A 21,858-nucleotide genomic window follows, 5' to 3' on the forward strand; every position below is an offset into this window, starting at 1 on the left:
TGAACTGGCAAACACCTTTGCTTGTTTCAAGTGCAGGAGTTTAAGTTGGGGAAAAACAGCCCTAGAGATTATCTCCTGGATGCTTTAGGTCAGGCACCTCCAACTTCAAGTAGGCTGTGATCTACTATCCAGTATCAAAAACTGGCCGTGATCTACCACGCTCTCCCATTGTCATTCTTCAACTTAAACATACAAGGTGCGTCTTTTAAAAGAGGCCCCGTGGAACATGTGTACTCTGTATCCACAAGGCCTCTTTTAAAGGACTCATCCTGTATTATATTTGGCTGCGGAAACCCAGCCAGATGGGTGGGGTATAAATAATAAATTACTATTATGATGCTAAAAATAGTAACATTATTGCCCCCCCAGCCTCCCCCCAGGGTCCTTGGCGCACATGGGAGGCAGACATGCCCCAAAATGTCCGGTTCCTCCTTTACCGGACAGCAAGCTCTGTGGGGCGGGGGGCTTACTTTCAAGTAAATGCTGCTAGGCTGGAGCTGGAAAGGTCCACTCAGAACTAGGAGGGAGAGCGGAGGGGCGGGGGACCTGGTGTTTTCTTTCCATGGGAACCACGGGAGAGGGGGGAGGGGCATGATCGTCTCTCCGCACACCGCCCTTCCTGCGGCTCCCCCCGCAGTGCTGCAGCCCGTTTGCCCCCCCGCCTCCCTGCTTGTGGCTTGCATGGGGCGGAGGTAGATGCCTCACGCCTTTCCAGGACTGGCCAGCTGGCTGGGCATTGGGCAGAGCCAGCGGTCAGAGGGGTGCTTGAGGAGGTGGCCCCAGCACCTGCCAGAGCAAGCCTGGCTAAGTGGAGCCTTGACTGCCATGCCGCCTGTGGAGTCGCTCTGGCCGTGGCCGAGCGCGCACTGAGAGCGCCCGGCAGCCATGAGCGAGGGCGGAGGCGACGAGGCATGGTTGTGCAATCAACCAAAATCCATCCTGCGATCGACCGGTTGATAGTGATTGACAGGTTGGACATGTCTGCTGTAGGCCATCCGGTTGTCTGACTTTAGGGCAAATTGTTGTTTGCAGGATGCTTCCTTGCGATGGGCTGCGCGTGTGATAAATGCACGTCTCCTCTGTGCCGGCGCCAGCTGTTCCAATGCAGTTTGAGACCCTGAGGAGTTGCCCTGTCCCCTCAGATCCTCATCACAGGGGATGTTTTGCAGCATCCCCTGTGGAACCTCCGCTGACGGTCCCAGTTTCTGCCCAGTCCCCAGTATTCAGCTCCTGCTGCCCCTCATCTGTGAAGTGGGGGTCATTTGCGTGGAACCACTGTATGCCGAAAGGGGCACCTGATGTTGTAGGGCAAATAGTTGTGAAGGGGGAAAGTGTTTTGTGTGCTCAGTAAAGGCACTACATGGGGGAGAAAGAAGAATAGTTGTGCTTGGATGGAGGTGCAGAGAGCGGCTTCAGGACCTGTTGGGCTTCGTGGGAAGAATGTCAGCCGTCTGCTTCTCATGCATAGGGAACCCCATCTCAGGTCACTGTCCTTTCAAAATCTTCAACTTCCTCTTTTTTTCTAAGAGAAAACGAAGAGGATTACGAAAGGTGAATGGAAACGTGGAAGGGGGGGAAACATGGCTTAAAAAATCAGGTGAAAAATAAAATACTGCGAAAGTAGCTGCTGGTTTTCCAGGTACATACATCTGAGGGAATATTGTTCGCAACCAGAGATTTTGTACGTGAGAAGATGGACTGGAGCCCAAATTTATTAATAATAAGAATAATAATTCATTATTTGTACCTCGCCCATCTGGCTGGGTTGCCTCAGCCACTTTGGGCAGCTTCCAGCATATATAAAAACACAGTAAAACATTAAACCTTAAAAAACTTCCCTGTATAGGGCTGCCTTCACATGTCTTCTAAAAGTTGTGTAATTCTCTCCCCCCCCCCCGCCGCTTATTTCCATGCTTATTACATACAGGGCGGGGGGAAAACAATACCGAAAAGGGGTACAACGTAAGAGGGGAGGAAAAAAGAAAGAAAATGAAATTTACACAATTTCATGGTACAATAAAAATAAAAATCTCATTATCATTTATACCCGACCTCCCATTTATTCCTTGATTCTTTTTACATAAATTTAATGCCACATCAAAATACTATTTTCATATTAATATTTTCACAATTTATAAATGTTTATATAAGCAATTAATGAAAACTGCTGGGATCACTCAAAAGCTGCTACAGATTTTAACAAGGTATAATTTTGTTTAAGATATGTTCTGCAGGCCTCCCATTTTGATACAAATGCAATTCTCGGTTTATTTTTTATTTTTTCAGATATCTAATTCTAATTAGATATCTATCTAATTCAGTATATTCAATCAATTTTTGTATCCACTCTTGTCTAGAAGGAATTATGTCGCTCTTTCACCTTGTAGCTATAAGAACTCTCACTGCCACTGTTGCATACAAAAAAGGTCTTTAATTTTTTTAGGAATATCTGAATCAGTAATGCCCAACAGATATGCCTCTGGTTTCCTAATAAATGAGATTCTTAACATTTTTTCTAGTTCAAAGTGGATTTCCTCCCAATATTTCTTTATTTTGCTACATTACCACCATATATGGTACAGTGAGCCTGTTTGGCCTCCATATCTCCAACAATTACTTTTGGCTCCTTAGTATATTTTGGCTAATTTCCATTGAGTTAAATACCACCAGTGTTGCATTTTTAACAAGTTTTCCTTTATGGCATATCACGTAGTAAATTTCCAACTATTCTTCCACAGGTTTTCTCATTGGGATATTGTTATAACATACCCAAAGTCTTGAGACCACTTTATCATGACTGATGTAACTTCCTCCTCCTCGACTTCCCAGTCGAGGAGGCGGCGATAAGCTTTAGAGAGGGTTTTACTTTTTGAATTTATTACGTCAGATTCAAATCTCGAGGTTTCCTTGGCAAACCCTTTTTTGTTTATCTACTTTAAATCTACTTGGAACCAATTTGCAGTGACATCTCTTAATTCCTCAAAAGCTCTTAAGTTTCCGTTGGTTCTCTTCTTCTTTCAAAAGTGTTTTATAGGTAGACCAATTTTCCAACAAATTTTTTTTCTTCACCACTGTGGCATCTACTGGAGAGGCCCACCACGGGATTTTGAACTCCAACCGATCTTTATATTTCTCCCAAACTTTAAGAAGTGATGTCCTTATCATATGATTTGCGAAATCTCTGTGTATTTTTGCCTTTCCATATATTAAATAAGCGTGCCAACCCCAGCAGTTATTATGTCCCTCCAAGTTCAGCATATCCATATCTTTCAAACTGCACCAATCCTTCATCCACATGAGGCAGGCTGCCTCATAATACAATTTCAAATCCGGCAGGGCGAAGCCACCTCTATCCTTTATATCTATTAAAATTTGATGTTTAATCCTGGGTCTCCTGCCCTCCCATATAAATTTAGATATTTCTTGTTGCCATTTTTTGAGGCCGCCAGAATTGGGATCATTTGAAATAAGAAAACCAGTCTAGGGTTTAAAAAGCTTCCCTATACAGGGCTGCCTTCACATGTCTTCCAAAAGTTGTGTAATTCTTTATCTCCTTGACATCTGAAGGGAGGGTGTTCCACAGGGAGGGCGCCACTACCGAGAAGGCCCTCTGCCTGGTTCCCTGTAACTTGGCTTCTCACAGTGAGAGAACCGCCAGAAGGCCCTTGGTGCTGGATCTCAGAGTCCAGGCTGAACGATGGGGGTGGAGGCACTCCTTCAGGTATACTGGACCGAGGCCGTTTAGGGCTTTAAAGGTCAGCACCAACACTTTGAATTGTGCTCAGAAACATACCATTGTTTCCAGTGAAGATCCTTCAGGACCAGTGCTATGTGATCTCGGCCACTCCTAGTCATCAAAAGATCAGATAAGGAGAATTAAAATACAGATTATTGGAACATAAACAAAATCTTTGGATTTGCATGCAAACATAGGAGTTTAACAATTCCTGAACATGAACAGCCAGCCTTTTAGAAAGTAAATATAATACCCCAAGTAAAATAGTATGTGCTGTGTTCCTACCTTGGTTAGATTTTTAAAAAATATACACAAAGGTAGGAATGAAACATAAAACTGCGAAGCTTCTTCATTCATATTCATAATTTCTACCTTAATAGGACTGTACGTAACGTGATTTATGTTTGATTTTCTAAGCCAGAGCTATGCAAACTATGTAGCAACACGTTAGTGTGTCAGCTGCAGCAGTGCGTGAATGCTCCCCGTGCTCCTGCCGGGGAGGGAAAGGGGTTAGTTTAACTTCTGGTTTGCTAGTAAAACTGAATTAATGTGTCACGAAATAATGCATTTCTAAAAAGGGTGTCGCTAAGATGACAAGTTTGGAAAGCTCTGTTCTAACCTAATATCTTAAAATAGAGAAGCCATTATATTTTGGCAGATCAGTAACTGATATTTGCAAGAGGCAACCTTAGGTTTTTTTTTAGTTGTCTTCCAAAAACTACCTGTAGGTTTATTTCTTCTGCTGTAGTGCAGTTAGAAGAAATCCAAAAGTAACAGATTTAGGAAGTAGAAACTAATTTTATATTACACAGTTAACAAATGAAAACATCTGATAGCAGTGTTTTTTCCTTGGTATACAGTTGGTACTGTAATTTTTATGCATGTCAAAATTTTGATCATATAACAAGAAGCTGCAATTTTACTCTGCATGTTATTGTAGACATTAATGTGCATCTTCCCTTCCCTTGCAAATGCATCCTGTGTAGCAATTATTTGGGGCGGGAGGCAAAGAGGGAAGGAAGGGTAACACACAGTGGTCATGTTCCGTAATTCCTTAAGTCGCTAATATTGTTGCCTGTGGCATGCATACAGTCTATTGACACTTCTTTTCCCCCTTTTCTCTTGCTTCAGATGTTCATCAAGTACTTAAAGGTTAGCAACCTCTTCGTAACGTTGGGTGCCTAGAACACGGGTGTATTCTGTGGCTCAGCACACTAATGCATGGCAAGAATTAGAGTCGGGCAAGATCTTTTCTGTTACCGCATGGCTAATATAAACATTCTTTTTCTATTTTGTTATGCAAACTGTTACTTGGTGCACCTGCAGGCCATTCATTATTAAATGCTTTTTTATTATTCTTTAGGTGGAGTTGGTGTCACATTTTGGATCAGAACACTTTTGTCCTTTAAGCCTTATAAGGTAATAGTTGATGAAATTCAGCAGATGCTTCTAGTCTCCTGTCACCGTGAAACATATTTTTCTGGTGCTGCCCCCCCCCCACTCCACTCCCCAAATAACTAATAACCCCAGCCACTGAGTTTCAAGAACGCATTGGTGTTTGCAAAAGCCATTTATATAGAAAGACTTGATAACATTCACTGTAATAGATATCTTGAGAACTAATTGGCTTTATCTATAAAGTTGTGAAACATGTGAAGTCTTGAAAGAGCGGGAGCTTTCATCTGCTATGCATCTCAGTTTTACACAGGATGCCAGGTAGACAAACTCCCTCTGCCTCCATTTTCATTTTAATTAAACACGTTTTTTTTACAGGGTGTTTGGAACTAGCATGGTTGAAGAATATGAAGAAATAGCTGATTCACAGTACCAGTCTGAAAGGCAAGAGCTTTTTGATGAAGACTATGGTAAGGAAGCAGGCTGGTCACAATTTAAGATTAGCTTGAATTTTTTGCTAATCATTTCTAAATAATAAGCGAACCCAGAATGCTGGGCAGGCAAGGGGGCTAAAAGAAGTACTGAGGAAACTAAGTTGGGCAGGGAGGCAGCCTGACAAAGACCAGCCATGGTGAAGGATTAGAAGACCAGCCATGGTGAAGGATTAGAAATGGTGAGGTGAGCTTTTTGTATATTGCAATTACCTGTGAGATCATTGTGATATTGATCTAAAACTATAGCTGTGAAAACTCGGGCTGAGGGGTTAATTGAAGCAAATTTTAAGCAGACCTTTGCAAACTATAAGGGCCAGAAAGTGCATTTCCTAAACCTGGTGAAATTTCAGTAAGAGAAGTGGCTGAATAAGACTGCAGTCAGTGAACGGGATTTAGTGCCTTACAAAAACCTTTAATTTCTTGCAAGATCAGCAGAAATGGAATTAATTATGCAGAATAAATGGTGCAAATTGCACAGATTCTGTCAGGTTCACCTTCCCTAGGCTTACAATTCCTGTTTTTTTTTTAGTATCCTTCCATGAGCCATGGGCTTTCCCTTCAAAGGTCTACACCTTTAAAAAGACCCATATCCAGGAACATTTTTCAAAGGGGCCCAAAGTCCAGCAAACAGTGGCAGAGCAACAAGATTGTAAATTGCTAGATTTGTTAAAGTGCTTCAGTTTTACTAAATATTAATAAAATTGTATCAAAATTAAAAAGAAGGCTCTTGTGCCTTGTAAGTTAGCCTCATCATGTTTGCATTCATTGTCCATAGCATTGTAAGGCAAGAGATTTAGTTTCACAGTCAATTGGGCAGAATACTGATTGCATGTTTTTCCCTCTGCCCCCCCCCCCCCAAGTAAGATGACTGGAGACATGAAAATTTGGCTAGGAGGCTGGAATATATTTTGACCGGGCTATGCCTCCTTGTGTCTAGAACCTTGTCTCCATAAGTTTCATTAAAAAGGCAGTTTAGCCCAATGCAGATTTTCCCATCACCACAACTCTATGATGGCAAAAGCCATACCTAGGGGCAGTTTTTGAGTCTCAGCCGGAACTTGATGAGGTCAGGGTGAGACCCACAAGGCACTGGGGAAGGTGTGGGGGGTGGCTTCATTTTACAAATTGCAGTGAGAGACATCCTCAGCTGGACTCCTGGATGGGCTCCTGCGTCAGGCAGCAGCTTCCCCTTTGTCTGTTTCCCTTTGCAGTGGCAGGCGGCTTTCCTTGGGGGGGCAGAGGGCAGAGGGCAGGGGAGAGAGATCAGTCCTGCTGGGGCAGCGATGGGCTAAGAAGAGGCAAGGGCGCAGCCCTCCTCCCCAAGGGCTCTCAAGGGGCAGAGAGCTTTCGACCTGGATTTGACATGAAGAAGTTAATATTTTGTCTTGGGAGTATTTTAATAGAAAGATGACATACAAAAATTTTAGCACCATCTATTCTAGTCACTTTATGAAGTGCTCTTGAGGTAAAAAGGTGTGCGAATTAAGTGTTTTCTTCTATTGTAAACAGATTATCCTTTGGACTACAATGCAGGAGAAGAGAAATCTTCAAAAAATCTTCTTGGCTCTGCCACAAGTGAGTAATTACAGGGATGTGTTTTTGAGGGGGGGAATAAGGTACTTTACACATTCTTAGAATCCATGTAGGAAAGAGTCCAGAAATTTAGCTTGAAATGCATAAAGGGCAGAGACAGACATTTGCCAGCTGCATGGAAAAGTTGGAAATTTCTCTAACAGAAGCAGCATTGCTTGTAAAGATTTCCGTGATTTCCACTTGCACATTATCTCGTTGTGTAGTGGCTAGTCTGGGGCTGGGGGGACCTAGGTCTACTTCCCCACTTGTTCCTTGGAGCTAATTGGATCACCTTAGACTGAGAGCTGGACTTGCGTGACCATCTGTTTGGGCAGATGGAAGAATTCCTTCCTCTTCCCCCTCCTCTCAGATACTAACAATGGGGCAAGTGGCTAAGACCAATCAAGCAACTTGGTTCAGTTTTGGTTTGGGTTGACTCTCTGGAACTCAGTGCAGCAATAGTTTCCTGCTGTCTAACAAAGGCTGCATCTACACAGCTATTAAGAACACTCTGAAAAAGCTTGGGAAAAACCGTTTTAAAGCTCACAGTGGAAAATTTCATTCCGATTTCAGCTCTAAAGCGCCATCTGGTGTCACAGTGTTATAATGCATTTATAATGTTTTATTTTTACTAATACAGTGGTACCTCGGGTTAAGAATTTAATTCGTTCTGGAGGTTCATTCTTAACCTGAAACTGTTCTTAACCTAAGGTACTACTTTAGCTAATGGGGCCTCCCACTGCTGCTGTGCCACCGGAGCACGATTTCTGTTCTCATCCTGAAGCAAAAATAGTGCCTGAGGTACTATATCTGGGTTAGCGGAGTCTGTAACCTGAAGCATCTCTAACTCGAGGTACCACTGAATAGCTGAGTCCAAAGATAACTACTTTCTCAGTTCTGAGAAACACAGGCAAATGGTTTGTTGGAAGAGTGATCTTGCTTGACATGGGCTGGTGAATGCAAATACATGGACTTCCCCCAGCACTTTTCTCTGCAGGGCGGATGCTGCTCAGCCACCTCTGGGGAGGGTGTGCTTGGGTGAACTACATTTGGGGTGTGCAGTTTTGCTATGTGTGCATAATGTGCTACCCAGAAACTGCACCAGCACACCAGACAGTGAAACGCATGTGGGAAGGAGCAGCTTTGAAAAGACTGGTTTTCTGCAGGCTTTCTTGTGATTTTAAAAATTTGTCTGTTTGATCCTTTTAATTTTTTAGATGCCATTTTGAATATGGTGAATATTGCTGCTAATATACTTGGAGCAAAAACTGAAGAAGACTCAACTGACCAAGGTAAATTATTGAAACTTGTTAAAGTGAAGTGACCTTTTTAAATAGATGTGGGGTTGGTTTTTTCCGGCTCCAGCTAGATTTTCTTTCCACTTCTCCACAGTGAAGACTTTCCCCCGGTTATCTAAGCCACGGGTAGATGCACCAGTAGCTGTGCTAAGCAGTTCTGGCTCTGGAGGGCAGTAGCCTTCCAGAGATACAGGCAGCATGCAAACCACTTTCTTTCTGCGCTGTGTCCTCCTATGGCCAATTCACCATTTTATTGGTTGATCTACTTACCCACAACCCGAGTCTCCTCAGGGAGGGGTTGTTGTGTCGTTTTTTTTGGGACACCCTCAGGGAGCCTGGTCTGTGGCTGCTTAAACAGACTCCTCCCAAAAAATCTGAAATGTGTGCTCAATCCTACGTCCCCTCATCAGATGTCACTCTTGGATGGCATCTCTAAGACCCCTGTTAGTGCACTGCTGATGAGAACTTCTGCCATTAGTGGGCTACCAATCTGCCAGTTGCAGAGGCAGAGGAGCTTCTTATGCTTCAGTTTCGCAGGCAGACCCTTTCAGTACTACACAGTTCCATTTTGTTTGTATTTGTCATGGTTTGTTTTAGCACACCTGTGTCTAGGGTGCCAGAGTACCCTAACCTGGATGACATAATGACAGCAGCAGCAGCAGCAGCAGCAACAACAACTACTTAATATTTATATACTGCCCATCTTGAGTGGGTTGCCTCAGCCACTCTGGGCGGCTTCCAACACATATAAAAACATAATAAGATGTCAGACATCAAAAACTTCCTGATACAGGGCTGCCTTCAGATGTCTTCTAAAGCCTCTGCCTGGTTCCCTGTAACCTCACTTCTCGCAGTGAGGGAACCACCAGAAGAGCCTCGGAGCTGGACCTCACTGTCCGGGCTGATGCTAGAGAAATGCCTAACTACATCTGTATGGATGGAGACTTCTAAAGAAGGCAAGCAGCTTTTCTCAGTCCTCCCCATAGTTCTCCAGTTCTCTACATGGGATCTGAACACTGCTCTGAATGCTCTCTCAAAACTCCATTTCTCAGCTATGGCTCTGTATACTCTTAAGAGTTGCCTGCTGAAAACAGCCTTCTACATGGAAATGCAGTTTTCTCAGAGTTTGAGAAATGTTGTTCTTTCCATAGGTTTACGGCTGGGTCCATTTGTTCCAGGGCTAGCTGTCTAGTTCAGTATTGCCTGGTCAAACCAACAGTGGCTGTCTGAGTTTGCAGAGAAGAGTCTTTCAATCCCAGACCTGCCTGAAGATGTTGGGATTGAGCCCCTGACCATTAGATGATAAAAGCGTATGCTGCATCTCTGCATTATGACCTTGCTCACAGGGAGTGTTTGACCTAGCAGCCAACGACAATGTATGGGGCAGCAGAGACTAGACTTGAGGACTCTATAAACACACTAGTTTGGAAGTGTATTTCAAGGCCCTCCTTCCCTGTCCTTGTTCTTCCGTTTTTCTGCTATGGTTCTTCTTATAGTTAGGAATGAGGCATTTCCTTTCAAGATTCTGGGCTTGGTTTTGGGAGGTAAAGGAGGATGGCTGTCCCTTTGCATTAAACTTTCAGCCAACAGCCCTGCCTGGTTACAGAGGAGGATTTTTTTTAAAAAACCGCAAGTCCATTTCACAGGCCATTAGTTTTTATTTTTATTCTCTGTATTTAAGTCTTATATGGAAAGTGGTGTCTTATAAATCTGCATGTCTCTTTGATAGGAAATAAAAGTGTCTCTGAAAATACAACTTCCACTTCCTGGCCAGAACCTAAACTGCCGGAGCCCACTACCATTCCCTCCTTAGAGTAAGTGATTTGCTTATTTGTTGGACTTGAAGCTGCCCAGACCCAGAGTCTTTTTTAGCAGATTGCAACTCATATAAAATACTGTACAATCAAAAGTACCATTAAGATCAGAGCCCCCATGCTTCCCTGTCTCTGTCCTCACCCACGCCCATTACGCTTGGCTTGATCATCCTTCCCTGGCTTGCATTCCCAACATGACCTCAGCCCTTAGCCAGCTTTCCCTGGGCCCTGCAATCCAGCTCTGCCTTGGAAGAGTTTAAATCTTCACCTAGTGAAGGGGTATGGAGGGCGAGCTCCATTCTCTCTCACTCTCGACCCATTTCCCAGAACAGTTGCAGTCAATTTAAAATATATTTGGTCCAAAAATAACTTCCTGACCCTCGGTGATCCTGTAGTATACAAGACCTTGATATGAAACTCTGGCCATATATGGAATTGCAGGGCCGATCTCTGAAGCCAGACTCTTTAGGGGTAGGGTAGGAGCATGGCAGTAACTTTCGAGTTGGCAAAGGTTTTAGGGATCTGCTAAACTGCATCTTGATGTGTACTTCTAAACTTCTGTTTATAGGCTTGTTACTTCAGAGATCCTACAAATGGATAAAGAGCTGCTAGTCTTAGATGCAACAAGAGAGAGCCCGATTGTTCAGCTAGTCCATGAATATGAAGAGGAAGCAATTCAGTCCACAGTGACCTTACTGCCCAGTGATGAGCAGGAAGAAGACATACCATGGTTTGAGTCTGAAACACAAATCTATTGCTACGAACTATTGACAGTCTGTTGCATTTCCAGTTTCTCAGAGTATCTGTACAAGTGGTGTTCAGTGGTAGCGACACTTCACCGTTACCATAGCAAAAGTGACACCAGTTGGGAAAAATACTACTCGGCTGCTGCTTGGCAGGCCCAGCTGGTTCCAACCAAATCGTTGCCAGTTTTGGTGCATGAACATCCTTCAGAGAAATCGGACACCTTAATTGTAGAGCCATCTGAAACTGTTGTCAGTGTCTTAAGTAGCATCTTGAATGGGGCTGTGATCAATCAGACGGAGGGCACTTTTGAACTGGAGCCCAGTCACCCACAAACTGTGTCTCAGTCCATTCTCTTGGATGCTACCACAGGAGCTGAGTCCCTGTCCACAGTTGAGGCATCCTCGGAACCTACAAAACTTGAAGCCGTATCTGAAACCTCAGAGGCCCCTTCACAAGAGGAAAGTCCTACTGAAGAAGATGGAGTTGTTGGGTCTGCTGCAGAGAATCCATCTGCAACCAGCATTGTAATTGAATTCAGTGACATGAACACAGATGAAAAAACCTCAACTGAAATTATTTCAAAACCGACAGAGACTATTCCACAGTCTGAATGTACAGTAGCTGCAGAAAGCTATGAGGGCGAAGCAAAAATTAGTTCTTCAGATGCGGAAAAGCAAGTGGTGTCTCTTGTGGAAACATCATCTTTAGAAATAAAGGATGATGAGCAAACAGCTGAGGAAGCATTTCTTGCTATTCCTGTTTCTGGATTGCCACGGACAGCTACAGATTTTTATGCCGAATTGCAGAATTCCACAGACTTGGGTTATGGAAATGGGAATCTTGTTCACGGATCAAATCAAAAAGAGTCTGTGTTTATGAGGCTCAATAACCGCATTAAAGCCCTGGAAGTGAATATGTCTCTCAGCAGCCGCTACTTGGAAGAACTGAGTCAAAGGTAGGTCTAGCTTTCCATAGCCTTGTATTTTCACTTCTGAGACATTTTAAAAGTTGATGAAGAAAATCGGTGGGACTAAATCAACTGCTTGCACCCTGAGTATGAGCTGAGCAGCTCCAAAAGCTCTAAAAGGATCACTCACATTCCTAGGGAGGTGGTTCTCTGAGCTTCTTTTGAGGGGTGCTCCTGTTTCCTTACTAAGACAGCTGAGGAACTTTCTGTTAGCTAAAGTACATTCAGTGGTTTAAGAGTGATACACATCAAGTGTTCTTAGGAAAGCATGAAGGCCAGGAAGTGCAGCTTAACTGCACTGGGCAAGATTTCTTCTGCGTGTCCCAAATGTCAAATTTTGCTTCAAGGTGCAAAGGGCCCTCGTGCACATTTAGAAAAATGATTTAAACTAGATGCTTACGAAAGTATCCTTTTCAAGGGGTATAGAGAAAACTGTATATAGTGGTACCTCGGGTTAAGTACTTAATTCGTTCTGGAGTTCCGTTCTTAACCTGAAACTGTTCTTAACCTGAAGCACCACTTTAGCTAATGGGGCCTCCTGCTGCCTCCGCGCCGCCAGAGCACAATTTCTGTTCTCATCCTGAAGCAAAGTTCTTAACCTGAGGTACTATTTCTGGGTTAACGGAGTCTGTAACCTGAAGCGTATGTAATCTGAAGCGTATGTAACCCGAGGTACCACTGAATATCATTGCAAGTGTCAGGGTGCAGCAGCAACATAAGCAACTACCGTACTTTTCCGTCTATAAGACGCCCCCATGTATAAGACACCTCCTATTTGGGGGGACTGAAATTTCACAACATGGGGGGAGATGGCAAAAAGTTGTTGAGCTTCTTTGGGGGGGGGGTGCCAAAAATCGCTCACCCGCAAAATCCGTCTCCTGTCTGTCACCTTGCCGGCAGAAGCTGCCAATCGCCACCCAATTGCCACAGCGTTGGCCAATCAATACCACCCATTGATACAACAACCAATAACACACACAATAGCTGCTGACAGCCGCAGCAGCAACCAATCAAATGTCCACCCTATGCACTACCTATGTATAAGATGACCCCCACTTTTTAGCATGAATTTTAAGGGGGAAAACCTAGTCTTATACACAGAAAAGTACTAATTCAAAAGGTTAACTTTTCTGTTTTTCTGTTTAACTCACTTTGTAGATATCGCAAACAAATGGAAGAAATGCAGAAGGCTTTTAATAAAACTATAATAAAACTTCAGAATACTTCACACATAGCCGAACAGCAGGTATGTCTCCTGGGTGCACCCTTGTTTCTCTTGTAATAGCGCAAAAAGTGGCCTAACCATGAAATAAAAGCGAAATAAAATAATATTTATTATTATTAAAATGTGCAGAGCAGGCTCAGGTTTCACTTTATTTGCCTCTTAAGTACTCGTGGGTCTCATTTTTCCTGGAAATAGTCCATTAGTTGAAGGTCCGCATAGTGAATTGACTATTTCCATTGGTTCCTATTGGAAATTTTCTAAACCACGGAAGTTTGCCTCCAAAATGATGAAAAAGCCAAGGACAACCCTCTGGGGCTTTACTAAAGTACAGGCCACTACAGCTTCTTTTTTTAAAAAAAAAAAAGCTGCCAGGCAGCGCCCGCGGGTCTCAAACCGCTGGAAGCAATTGGGGGATCTAAGCAATGCTTTGGTCGATGGAACCGCTGGGCTGAACTGGCTCATCACCGCAGCTTCTCAACCAAACTGCAAAAGGCAAAGGAGGAAGTGAAAAAACGTTCTCTTGTTTTGAATCTGCAGTGTGCATAGTACTATGTCCTTACTTTTGGATAAGTGAATTTTCACATAGCGAGGCTTCAGAAAGTGTGTATGTGCAAGTTTTAAAAAGCTGACAGTTCATGTTTTTTGTAGATGGATTCCTGTTAGTACCCTTCTGTAATTTTAAATGGTGGCTGCTGAGTAAACAGCTTTATTTGGTTTTAGTTTGTAGCTAAGGCCATTTTTTCTGTATCTCCTGTAGTTGATGCTTTCCCCTTCCACTTAGTGGACTTCTTCTGAAGCAGAATATTCAGAACTGCTGCTTAGCTCATGAAGCCAAAGACACACTTTGGGTCAAACTACATTTTCTGTCTGCAGCCTGTAGCAGCATCTTGTGAACTGGAGTGACCTGAGTGCCATAACAACAGAGAAGCTTTAAAGAACCCCACAAAAGTGGGGAATAGAGCTGAGATCTTGAACATTGTTCTCAGTGCAGAATTTTCCTATGCACCAGACATTTGGTCTGCTAAGCAAAAAATTAAGGGCAATCTAAAGACTGTGAAGAAGGAACCCCTAGTTTATTTGTTCACATGTTCTAGGTATTTCTTATTCCCTCATCTTGTTCTTTAAGCCTTGGACTTGTGTCCTCATTAGTTTTTTAAACAAGGGCGTGCCTTATCTTGTATGGAAAGCTAGAATGAAAGGGAAAGAATGCTTCACTTCTCTTCTTTGCCTAGGATTTGAAGCAGACAGAGGCCATCCAGCTGCTGCAGGCTCAGCTGACCAACATGACACAGCTAGTCTCCAATCTGTCGCTAACTGTGACTGAGCTAAAAAGACAGGTAAAAATCTGAATGTGGAACAATCTTTTGCAAATGGAATGCTAAACCTAGAACTCCAACTGTAGATTGCCGTGTAAATAGTTCTGTATTTGAGTAAAACAGATTGCTTACAGATAAATTTGAAGTAACTTCCCCGGTGCAAAAAGAGTTTTTAAGCTCTCCTCTCCCTGGGTGCTGGGATGCTCACAGGGACTCGGGTGGCCTCGTGAGAGCATTCCAGGGCTCCTGGAGGTGGTGTGTAGAAATGTGCTAGCACTTCATCCAGGCCAGCACATCATGCCTGCTTCAGCCGCTCAGCTACATGTATGTATTTCACATTTAACCCTTTAAAATCTGTCCTTGTTTAGGTCTCTGATCGCCACAGCTATCTTGTGATTTCCTTGATCCTCTGTGCCATCCTGGGTTTGATGCTCTTTCTTCAGCGTTGCAAAAATAAATCAGAGTTAAATTATGACTACTTCTCAAAAGTTCCCAAAAGTAATCACTATCCTAGTCCAAAAAGGTAACGTGTTTCCACTTTACTTTTGACTTTTTAATTCTAAGGAAGAACATGGATATAAGAGTGTTATTTGACACTGTCAGTCTTCTTGGTGGTGTCTGCTGCCAGACAGCTTTGGAAACTTTTTCCCTAGGGAAGCCAGACTGGCTCCCTCCTTGTGGTCCTTCCATAAGCAGGTGAAGGACCACCTTGTTCCAACAGGCTGCTGGGAACTGGCTGCTTTTCGGGAAAGGGCTGGGGCCATGCTGCTTTATTGTAATTATTTTTATGGTTTTAATAGATTTTGTGTCGCTGTTCGTTTATATAGCTTTTTAATTCTATCAATGTTTGATTGTTTTTAATGCCCCCCCCCACACCTTTCTATTTTCTTTTGGTTTTCATAGACCACAAGGATACACACAATCTCTGCTTTCAATGCCCAGAGCCCTTTCTATAAGTCAGTTACATTTGGTGTGAGACCCTGTTGTCATAGACACTGTGAGGTTGAGGAGAAAGAAGGGGGGTAATGACCTTTCATTCCTTGACCCTCCCCAATCATCTGTTTTCTCCACATTTGTTACCATAAGCTGTGTCTGTCCTGTGAGGGTAGAAGGGTCCTTACACCATAGTTTTGAGACGGATGCAGTTGCCTCTTGGGCTTCTGCCACTTATTCTGTTTTCGCTTGTGTGATTTTATATATGGATGGGAGACTTGGGCTCCAGGACTTATGTGTGCACACTGGTTAAGGGTGACCTTGAAAAGAGAGTGGCGGAGAGGGTGCCTAATTTTTGCTTCCCTGTGTCCTGGAAGATCATCTCCTGCAGGGATGACCGGATATTCTCTCTGCAAGGGGCAGCCACCACGGCAGCCTTTCAGGACAATATTTCCTTGGAGGAAATTTGCAAGGTGGCTCCTTGGCCTCCCAGCATACTTTGCAAAATATGACAACGTTGATGTTTTACCTTCTGCAGACACTGCAGATGGATGGAGCAAAGGGTCTAAGTGCCTTGATTCTGGTAGGCCCATCCAGGAAAGGCACTGCTTTATATATCCCAAAGTTTCTGGAATTTTCTCCTGGAGCCACATGAGAAAAGGGGCCTTTCTTACTGCCAGTTCACATTCTTTGTACTTTGGTGGACCACGGTCCTCTTCGCAGGCCTTCGCCTCACTATTAGCCTGGGGTGGTAGTCGTGGACTGTCAGCTTGACTCCTGCCTGTCTCCTGCGAGCAAGAAGGCACCTTTAAAAAAAATGTTTTTATTACCCAGAGGTTCCTGGAGGGCTGTCCTTAGTCTGGGGTGGCTCCTCCCTTCGGATGGGACAGGCAAAATTCCTGACCACCACCCCTCTAGGGAGACAGGCTTTGCCATGCAGGGGCAGCGGGCAGGATGCACTGGTTAGAATGACATTTGGATCTTTTGCTTTTTACACTTTTTTAATTATTATTTGCTTCATTTACCTCCAAGAGGATCCTCTTGATTGAACTCTCCCTCTGGGAGTCGGCCAATAAGAACTTATGGCAAGAAAATTTCCTTTCACAGATAATGCCTGTGAAAATGCCATCCATGGTGTGATTTGCATATTATGTCCAGCGAAGATTATTTGGAAAGGCATGCTTGATAGATATTCCAGATTCAATGGCTAGCTTACCATAAAGCTACAAATATGCTGATGGCTATTTAATCCACATCAGTTTTCCCCAGTACTGATGCTTCATGGAACCTGTGTTCTTGGTAGCTTTTAAGCTCTTTAAGCTCTTTCAACTTGAAGTTGAAAGGACAGAGTTCTGGGAATTCTCCGGGTTGGAAGTCTTAAGTTGGGTTTAGGACAAGGAACTCCTAAAGAATGACAGAAAGAAATGAAATAATCATTTCCCATCTGGATCTGAAGTTGCTGTGTATTTTCATCCACAGATGTGTTTCTTCCTATGATGATATGAGTTTGAAAAGAAGAACTTCCTTTCCACTCACCAGGTCTCAGTCTTTTCAGCTGAATAGTAAGGAAGGTAGGAATGTCACAGGTTCAACTACCTGTCTCTGGGTGTATTGTAAAATCTGTACAGTGTCAAATACAGAACAATATCTGTTTTGTAATGGAGAAAGATCTCATGTTGGTTTAATTTAGAAGCAACTTGGTAAAAGTATGGGCAGTTAAAGCCCTCCCTCCACTAGATTTCATTATTTATACCCGACCCATTTGACTGGGTTTCCTCAGCCACTCCGGGCAGTTTCCAACACATATAAAAGCATAATAAAACGTCAAACATTAAAAACCTCCTGATACAGGGCTGCCTTCAGCTGTCTTCTCAAAGTTGTAAAGTTCTTTATCTCCTTGACATCACCAAGAGGGCACCACCACCGAGAAGGCCCTGTCTATTGGTACATGTATCCTCCACCCAATTCCAAATTGCACAACCTAATACTATGAGTTCTCTCTAATTCAAATGAGTTCTCTCATCCACCAAAGCTGATTTAAATTCAGATTGCCCAGGAAAAAGCAGGTAGCAGGAGTTTTCCCTCTGAGATGGAGGAAGACCCTTCTGCCAGGGCTGGGAAGGCCGATTTTGACTTCTGTATCTGGAATAGGAGGAGCTTATTTTCTTGGTCTGTTGATTTCCTCTCAGAGCCCTTTGCTTGACCTTCAAAAATATTTTGGCTCTATTCAACGTATTAATAAAGGGAGAATAACAGTTCTATGTGAAGCTGGTGGTGTGCTTATATAGTCTGATTTTTGTCCCTTATCTTTTAGTGGATCCAGAGGACTTGTACATTGTAGAACCACTGAAGTTTTCCCCAGAAAAAAAGGTACATTGTAGAAAGGCATTTGTTCTAAACTCACTGTGTGTGCGTGCATGTCTGCATTTAAAGTGAATCATGCTTTTTAAAGAAATGGCTAGAGTGTGCTGCCGCTGCCGCTGCTGCTATATTGCACATAAAAGAATTTGCAGAAAGTATTGGAAGTGGACCTGGAAAATCCTGCCTCTGAACTGAGGGCCTTTACTTACCAATTCTGTTTTTCTTTTTTTAGAAGAAACGTTGTAAATATAAAAGTGAAAAAATCGAAACCGTCAGGCCAGTAGCAGAACCAGTGCAGCAGGTAGCTAATGGCGAAATAAAAAGCAAGAAGCCCTTTACCAATCAGAGAGACTTCTCTAATATTGGCGATGTGTATCACTCTTCATACAAAGGTCCCCCGTCGGAAGGGAGCTCAGAAACCTCATCACAGTCTGAGGAGTCCTACTTCTGTGGCATTTCGGCATGTGCAGGTTTGTGTAACGGACAAATCCAAAAGACAAAAACTGAGAAGAGGGCTCTCAAACGAAGGCGGTCTAAAGCCCCAGAGCAGGAGAAGCTCCTCAAAACATTAATACAGACTAAGACGGGATCCTTGCCAAGTCTGCACGATATCATCAAAGGAAACAAGGATTTAACCGTGGGAACACTCGGTGTCACAGCTGTTTCTGGGCACCTTTAAAACTAATTGAACTCTTCCTAATGGGAGCTTTTTGTACGACGAATCTTGTAGTATTTGGGTTGACAGGGAAGGAGGGGTTGGCTAATTGGGAAACATTTAGAAGGTACGTTGGTTCTTTTGCAAATAGATAGGACTGTGGCAGCAACCACCCTTAGTTAATAAGCCTCCGCTTTTTCAGGGCTGATTTTCTATGTGGATGACTTTGGGATGGGTGGAGATGGCAGGGTGGGGACTCATTTTATACAGTGTTTTTCACAATTGCTGACGGTGAGGTCTTGAAACTCATTTTGGGTGGAGCAGAGTTAAAGCATAAATGTTTCCCATATTGCTGTTCCCCTGTTTCTAGCACCTTCCCATATTTATGTGCCTTTTTGTCTATTTATAATACCACTGGAAGGGAGAACTATTTTATTTGTACCTTCAAATTTTATGGAAATACAACACTACAGTTCTGGGGAAGAGGATGCTGGCTTCCAGTGAGGTTAAGTAATGTGACTGGGATACTGTGGAAATGCCGCCGGGTGGACTTTCTCTTTGAGATCCACTTTGCAAACTCACTTGTGGCTGATACATCTTTGATGGTACAGTATCCCTGCTTGGATGTATTACTCAAAACATGTTTTGTAGCCCAACTGACTTGATTAACAGAGATAATTAACATTATGACCTTTAGTTGTCTTCCTGCGCTAATAAATTGGGAGGAAAGAACCATTTATGCCAGTTTATGCACCATTTATGCACACTGCCAATCAGTAGAAATGCACCAGTGAGTTTGTCAAGCTTCACGTTCTATTTTCTGTTTCAAAAAGTATGTTTATAAAGTTTGCTTTTTGTATTGAATGACCTTATGTTCTTTGTGTGTGTGCCAGTATGCGTTTGTACTTTCTCTTGTGAGGTTTTTGTTTTTTTTTAAAAAATTGCATATCTGGAATGTGAGTACATGAGAGTGAATGTGATAGAAGGTCCATTTTGAGAGTTTAGAGGTTGTTGTATAAGTTAACTTATTAAGCACTTTTAGTAGATCCTCCTTTGTTTTCTTTTCTTGAAAGAGCTAACGTCTTTTCCCAAATATCATTCGTAATGTGACTTATTTAAAGCCTGTTTTGAAAATTCCATGTTTGAGTACTTTTTTACAGTGATGAACTTAAGTATGCACAGCTAGCCAGTCAAAGAAGTGGACCTGGTTTTGGGTTTGGGTTTGTTTGTTTGTTTGTTTGTTTAATAACAAAGATTAAGAAGTGGGTCCAAACCAGAATGGCAATCATAACGGTGATACTGTTTGCGTGAAGAATACAAAATTGAGGCACTAGAACTAGTAACTACGGATTTGTAGTGCCAGTAGAAACTGTGAATTTCCAAATAAATCTGAACACTTGTCTTTAAAATACATTATGTATTTTTCTTTTCACAAATTATTCTGCAGTTGAGCTTCTTCACTGGTTAATCTTGGTTTCAGCCAGCAGGTTCAGCCATTCTGTTGATGAGACCTTGCGATGCGATGCCCTGTCTCCCCATCCAGGCATCACCAAGCAGCATTCTAAGAGCTTTGGGGTGGGAGGGCTCTTGGGGCCAAGGGCTACATGGACCCTGTTCAGTCCTCCACAGCCACAACGGCAACTTGGCTGTGGGGGAAGGAAACTTGCTTGTGGTCAGTTTTATTTTATTTTTCTAAAGGATGAATTACACGCCAGGTTTGTTTGTGTGTCAAACCTTTTGGCATCACAAGATAGATAGATAGATAGATAGATAGATAGATAGATAGATAGATAGATATAAACATACTTTTTTTAGACTGATGGAACAATTTAAAAACAAAAGAAAGGAATGGCAAATGAGGGAGATGTCAGGTCCAAGGGCAAGAGGATCCCAGAGGGCTTGGAAAGAATAGGCAATCCCTGCAGAACCATGGCTTACTAAGTCAGGAACAAGCATCAGGGGCTCACACTTGTCCGCCCTCACCGTTTGCACCAGCTCTCCTCATATCATAGTTGCTATAAATCAAAGTTTCCTACTGTGTCCAAACCAGGAAATTCTGGCTATGATACTGAATTTCATCCAAACCATTACATCAAACTAGGATCAAATTCTGGGCATGATCATTGCATCCATTTTGGTCTGAAGAAACAGCACACTAAGGAAGCCTTAGATGTAACTGACTTGAAGTGAGACTTGTCTTGCAATAAGGGAGTGCAGGTCAGTTAGTAGGGCAAGATCAGGTCCACAGGACTTTGGACAAGTCCTAGGAAAGGCAGGTGGTGGTCATACCTAATTATGCAAACCACTAAACCTGGAAGTAGTGAAAATGCTCTGCTTAGAATCACAGACACTACGAGCTGGCAGAAATTTTAAGATTAAAATTACTGGATTTAAGCCATGCATAATTTTTTTAGCTAGTAACATGTAGGAAAATAAGCTTCAACAGCTGGTGAAGCTTCATATCCCAGGTTCCTTTTTTAACCTCTGCTTCTGATTCCCAAATCGGAGTCCTTTCCCTTGGAGGCACATTCATGCTGACCTGCATCTAAGGATCTGCCTTGTTTCTTCCAGGAATGGAATACAATATTGATTTGACCCCTAGAGTATCAGCAAGTTTTATCTTCACATCCTCTGGATATTTTGTGACGGTCCAAATATATGAACCTTTTGAAGCCCTAATTTATGATAATCAAGGACAGGGGTGATCCAGTTTTTAACTTTGTCCTGGTGGAATCAGATGCTGCTGATGTTACCCTCTTTCCCTAGCTCCCAATTCTAACGCTGGAGATTTGTGAGAAATACCTTAGTGGTACAGAATCGACCCCCAGTATCTGCAGTTAAAGAATTTCAGATAGCAGGACTGGAAGGTTGTCTGTGTCTTATCTAGGGGAGGGCCCTGCCTGTCGAGGTGGACTCTCCACCTGGGGCCTGGCAATCTAGGGCAGTTTTCCTTTGTTGCTCTTAAGAGACTCCAACTGCAGGAGGCTTCTCTGCCAAGCTGCTCCAAATGACCGGGTTCTGCTCCACTGCTCAGTGTGATAGTCCAATGCTGTGTTTTACATCGCAAGGGGATTAGAACCCAAAGCACTCCTTTATCAGCAGTTCTAAGTGCCGCCTGCATATAGAAAGTGGGGATGACTCATGTCCCTCCCACAGGGTCCAGTGGGAGGAAGGTTCACAAGCTTCAGTCTCACGGGAGAATTGTTTTCATAGGCTGCCAAGTTCTAGCTGTATCCCCAAAGGGCAAACCAAGGGTTAAGTCAGAGTCTCTCCTGCCCCAAGGTATATAATGGAGACCCAGTTGATGAAGGCCTCTCATCCATGGTTTTCCTTCTTCCCAAGAAA

General features: G+C 43.1%; 1 protein-coding gene across 2 annotated transcripts in view; it reads left to right on the forward strand.

Moving 5' to 3' along the window:
- SUCO (SUN domain containing ossification factor) overlaps positions 1–19,924 on the forward strand; it is a 43,535-nt gene extending 23,611 nt beyond the window's left edge. Inside the window, exons 12-24 of one of the 2 annotated variants that reach the window (XM_083743760.1) lie at positions 4,868–4,888; positions 5,100–5,155; positions 5,510–5,601; positions 7,135–7,200; positions 8,415–8,489; positions 10,225–10,309; positions 10,878–12,011; positions 13,182–13,269; positions 14,481–14,585; positions 14,933–15,087; positions 16,977–17,068; positions 17,812–17,867; positions 18,091–19,924. In XM_083743760.1, coding sequence (XP_083599886.1) covers positions 4,868–4,888; positions 5,100–5,155; positions 5,510–5,601; positions 7,135–7,200; positions 8,415–8,489; positions 10,225–10,309; positions 10,878–12,011; positions 13,182–13,269; positions 14,481–14,585; positions 14,933–15,087; positions 16,977–17,068; positions 17,812–17,867; positions 18,091–18,537 — 2,472 coding nt within the window. In that variant the 3' untranslated portion in view covers positions 18,538–19,924. The remainder of the gene's footprint in view (positions 1–4,867; positions 4,889–5,099; positions 5,156–5,509; positions 5,602–7,134; positions 7,201–8,414; positions 8,490–10,224; positions 10,310–10,877; positions 12,012–13,181; positions 13,270–14,480; positions 14,586–14,932; positions 15,088–16,976; positions 17,069–17,811; positions 17,868–18,090) is intronic. The other variant, XM_083743761.1, reaches the window with a different exon arrangement.
- The last annotated feature ends 1,934 nt before the right edge of the window (positions 19,925–21,858 follow it).

Source organism: Podarcis gaigeae, assembly GCF_964106915.1.
Source record: "Podarcis gaigeae genome assembly, chromosome: 6".
NCBI classification, from domain to species: domain Eukaryota; kingdom Metazoa; phylum Chordata; class Lepidosauria; order Squamata; family Lacertidae; genus Podarcis; species Podarcis gaigeae.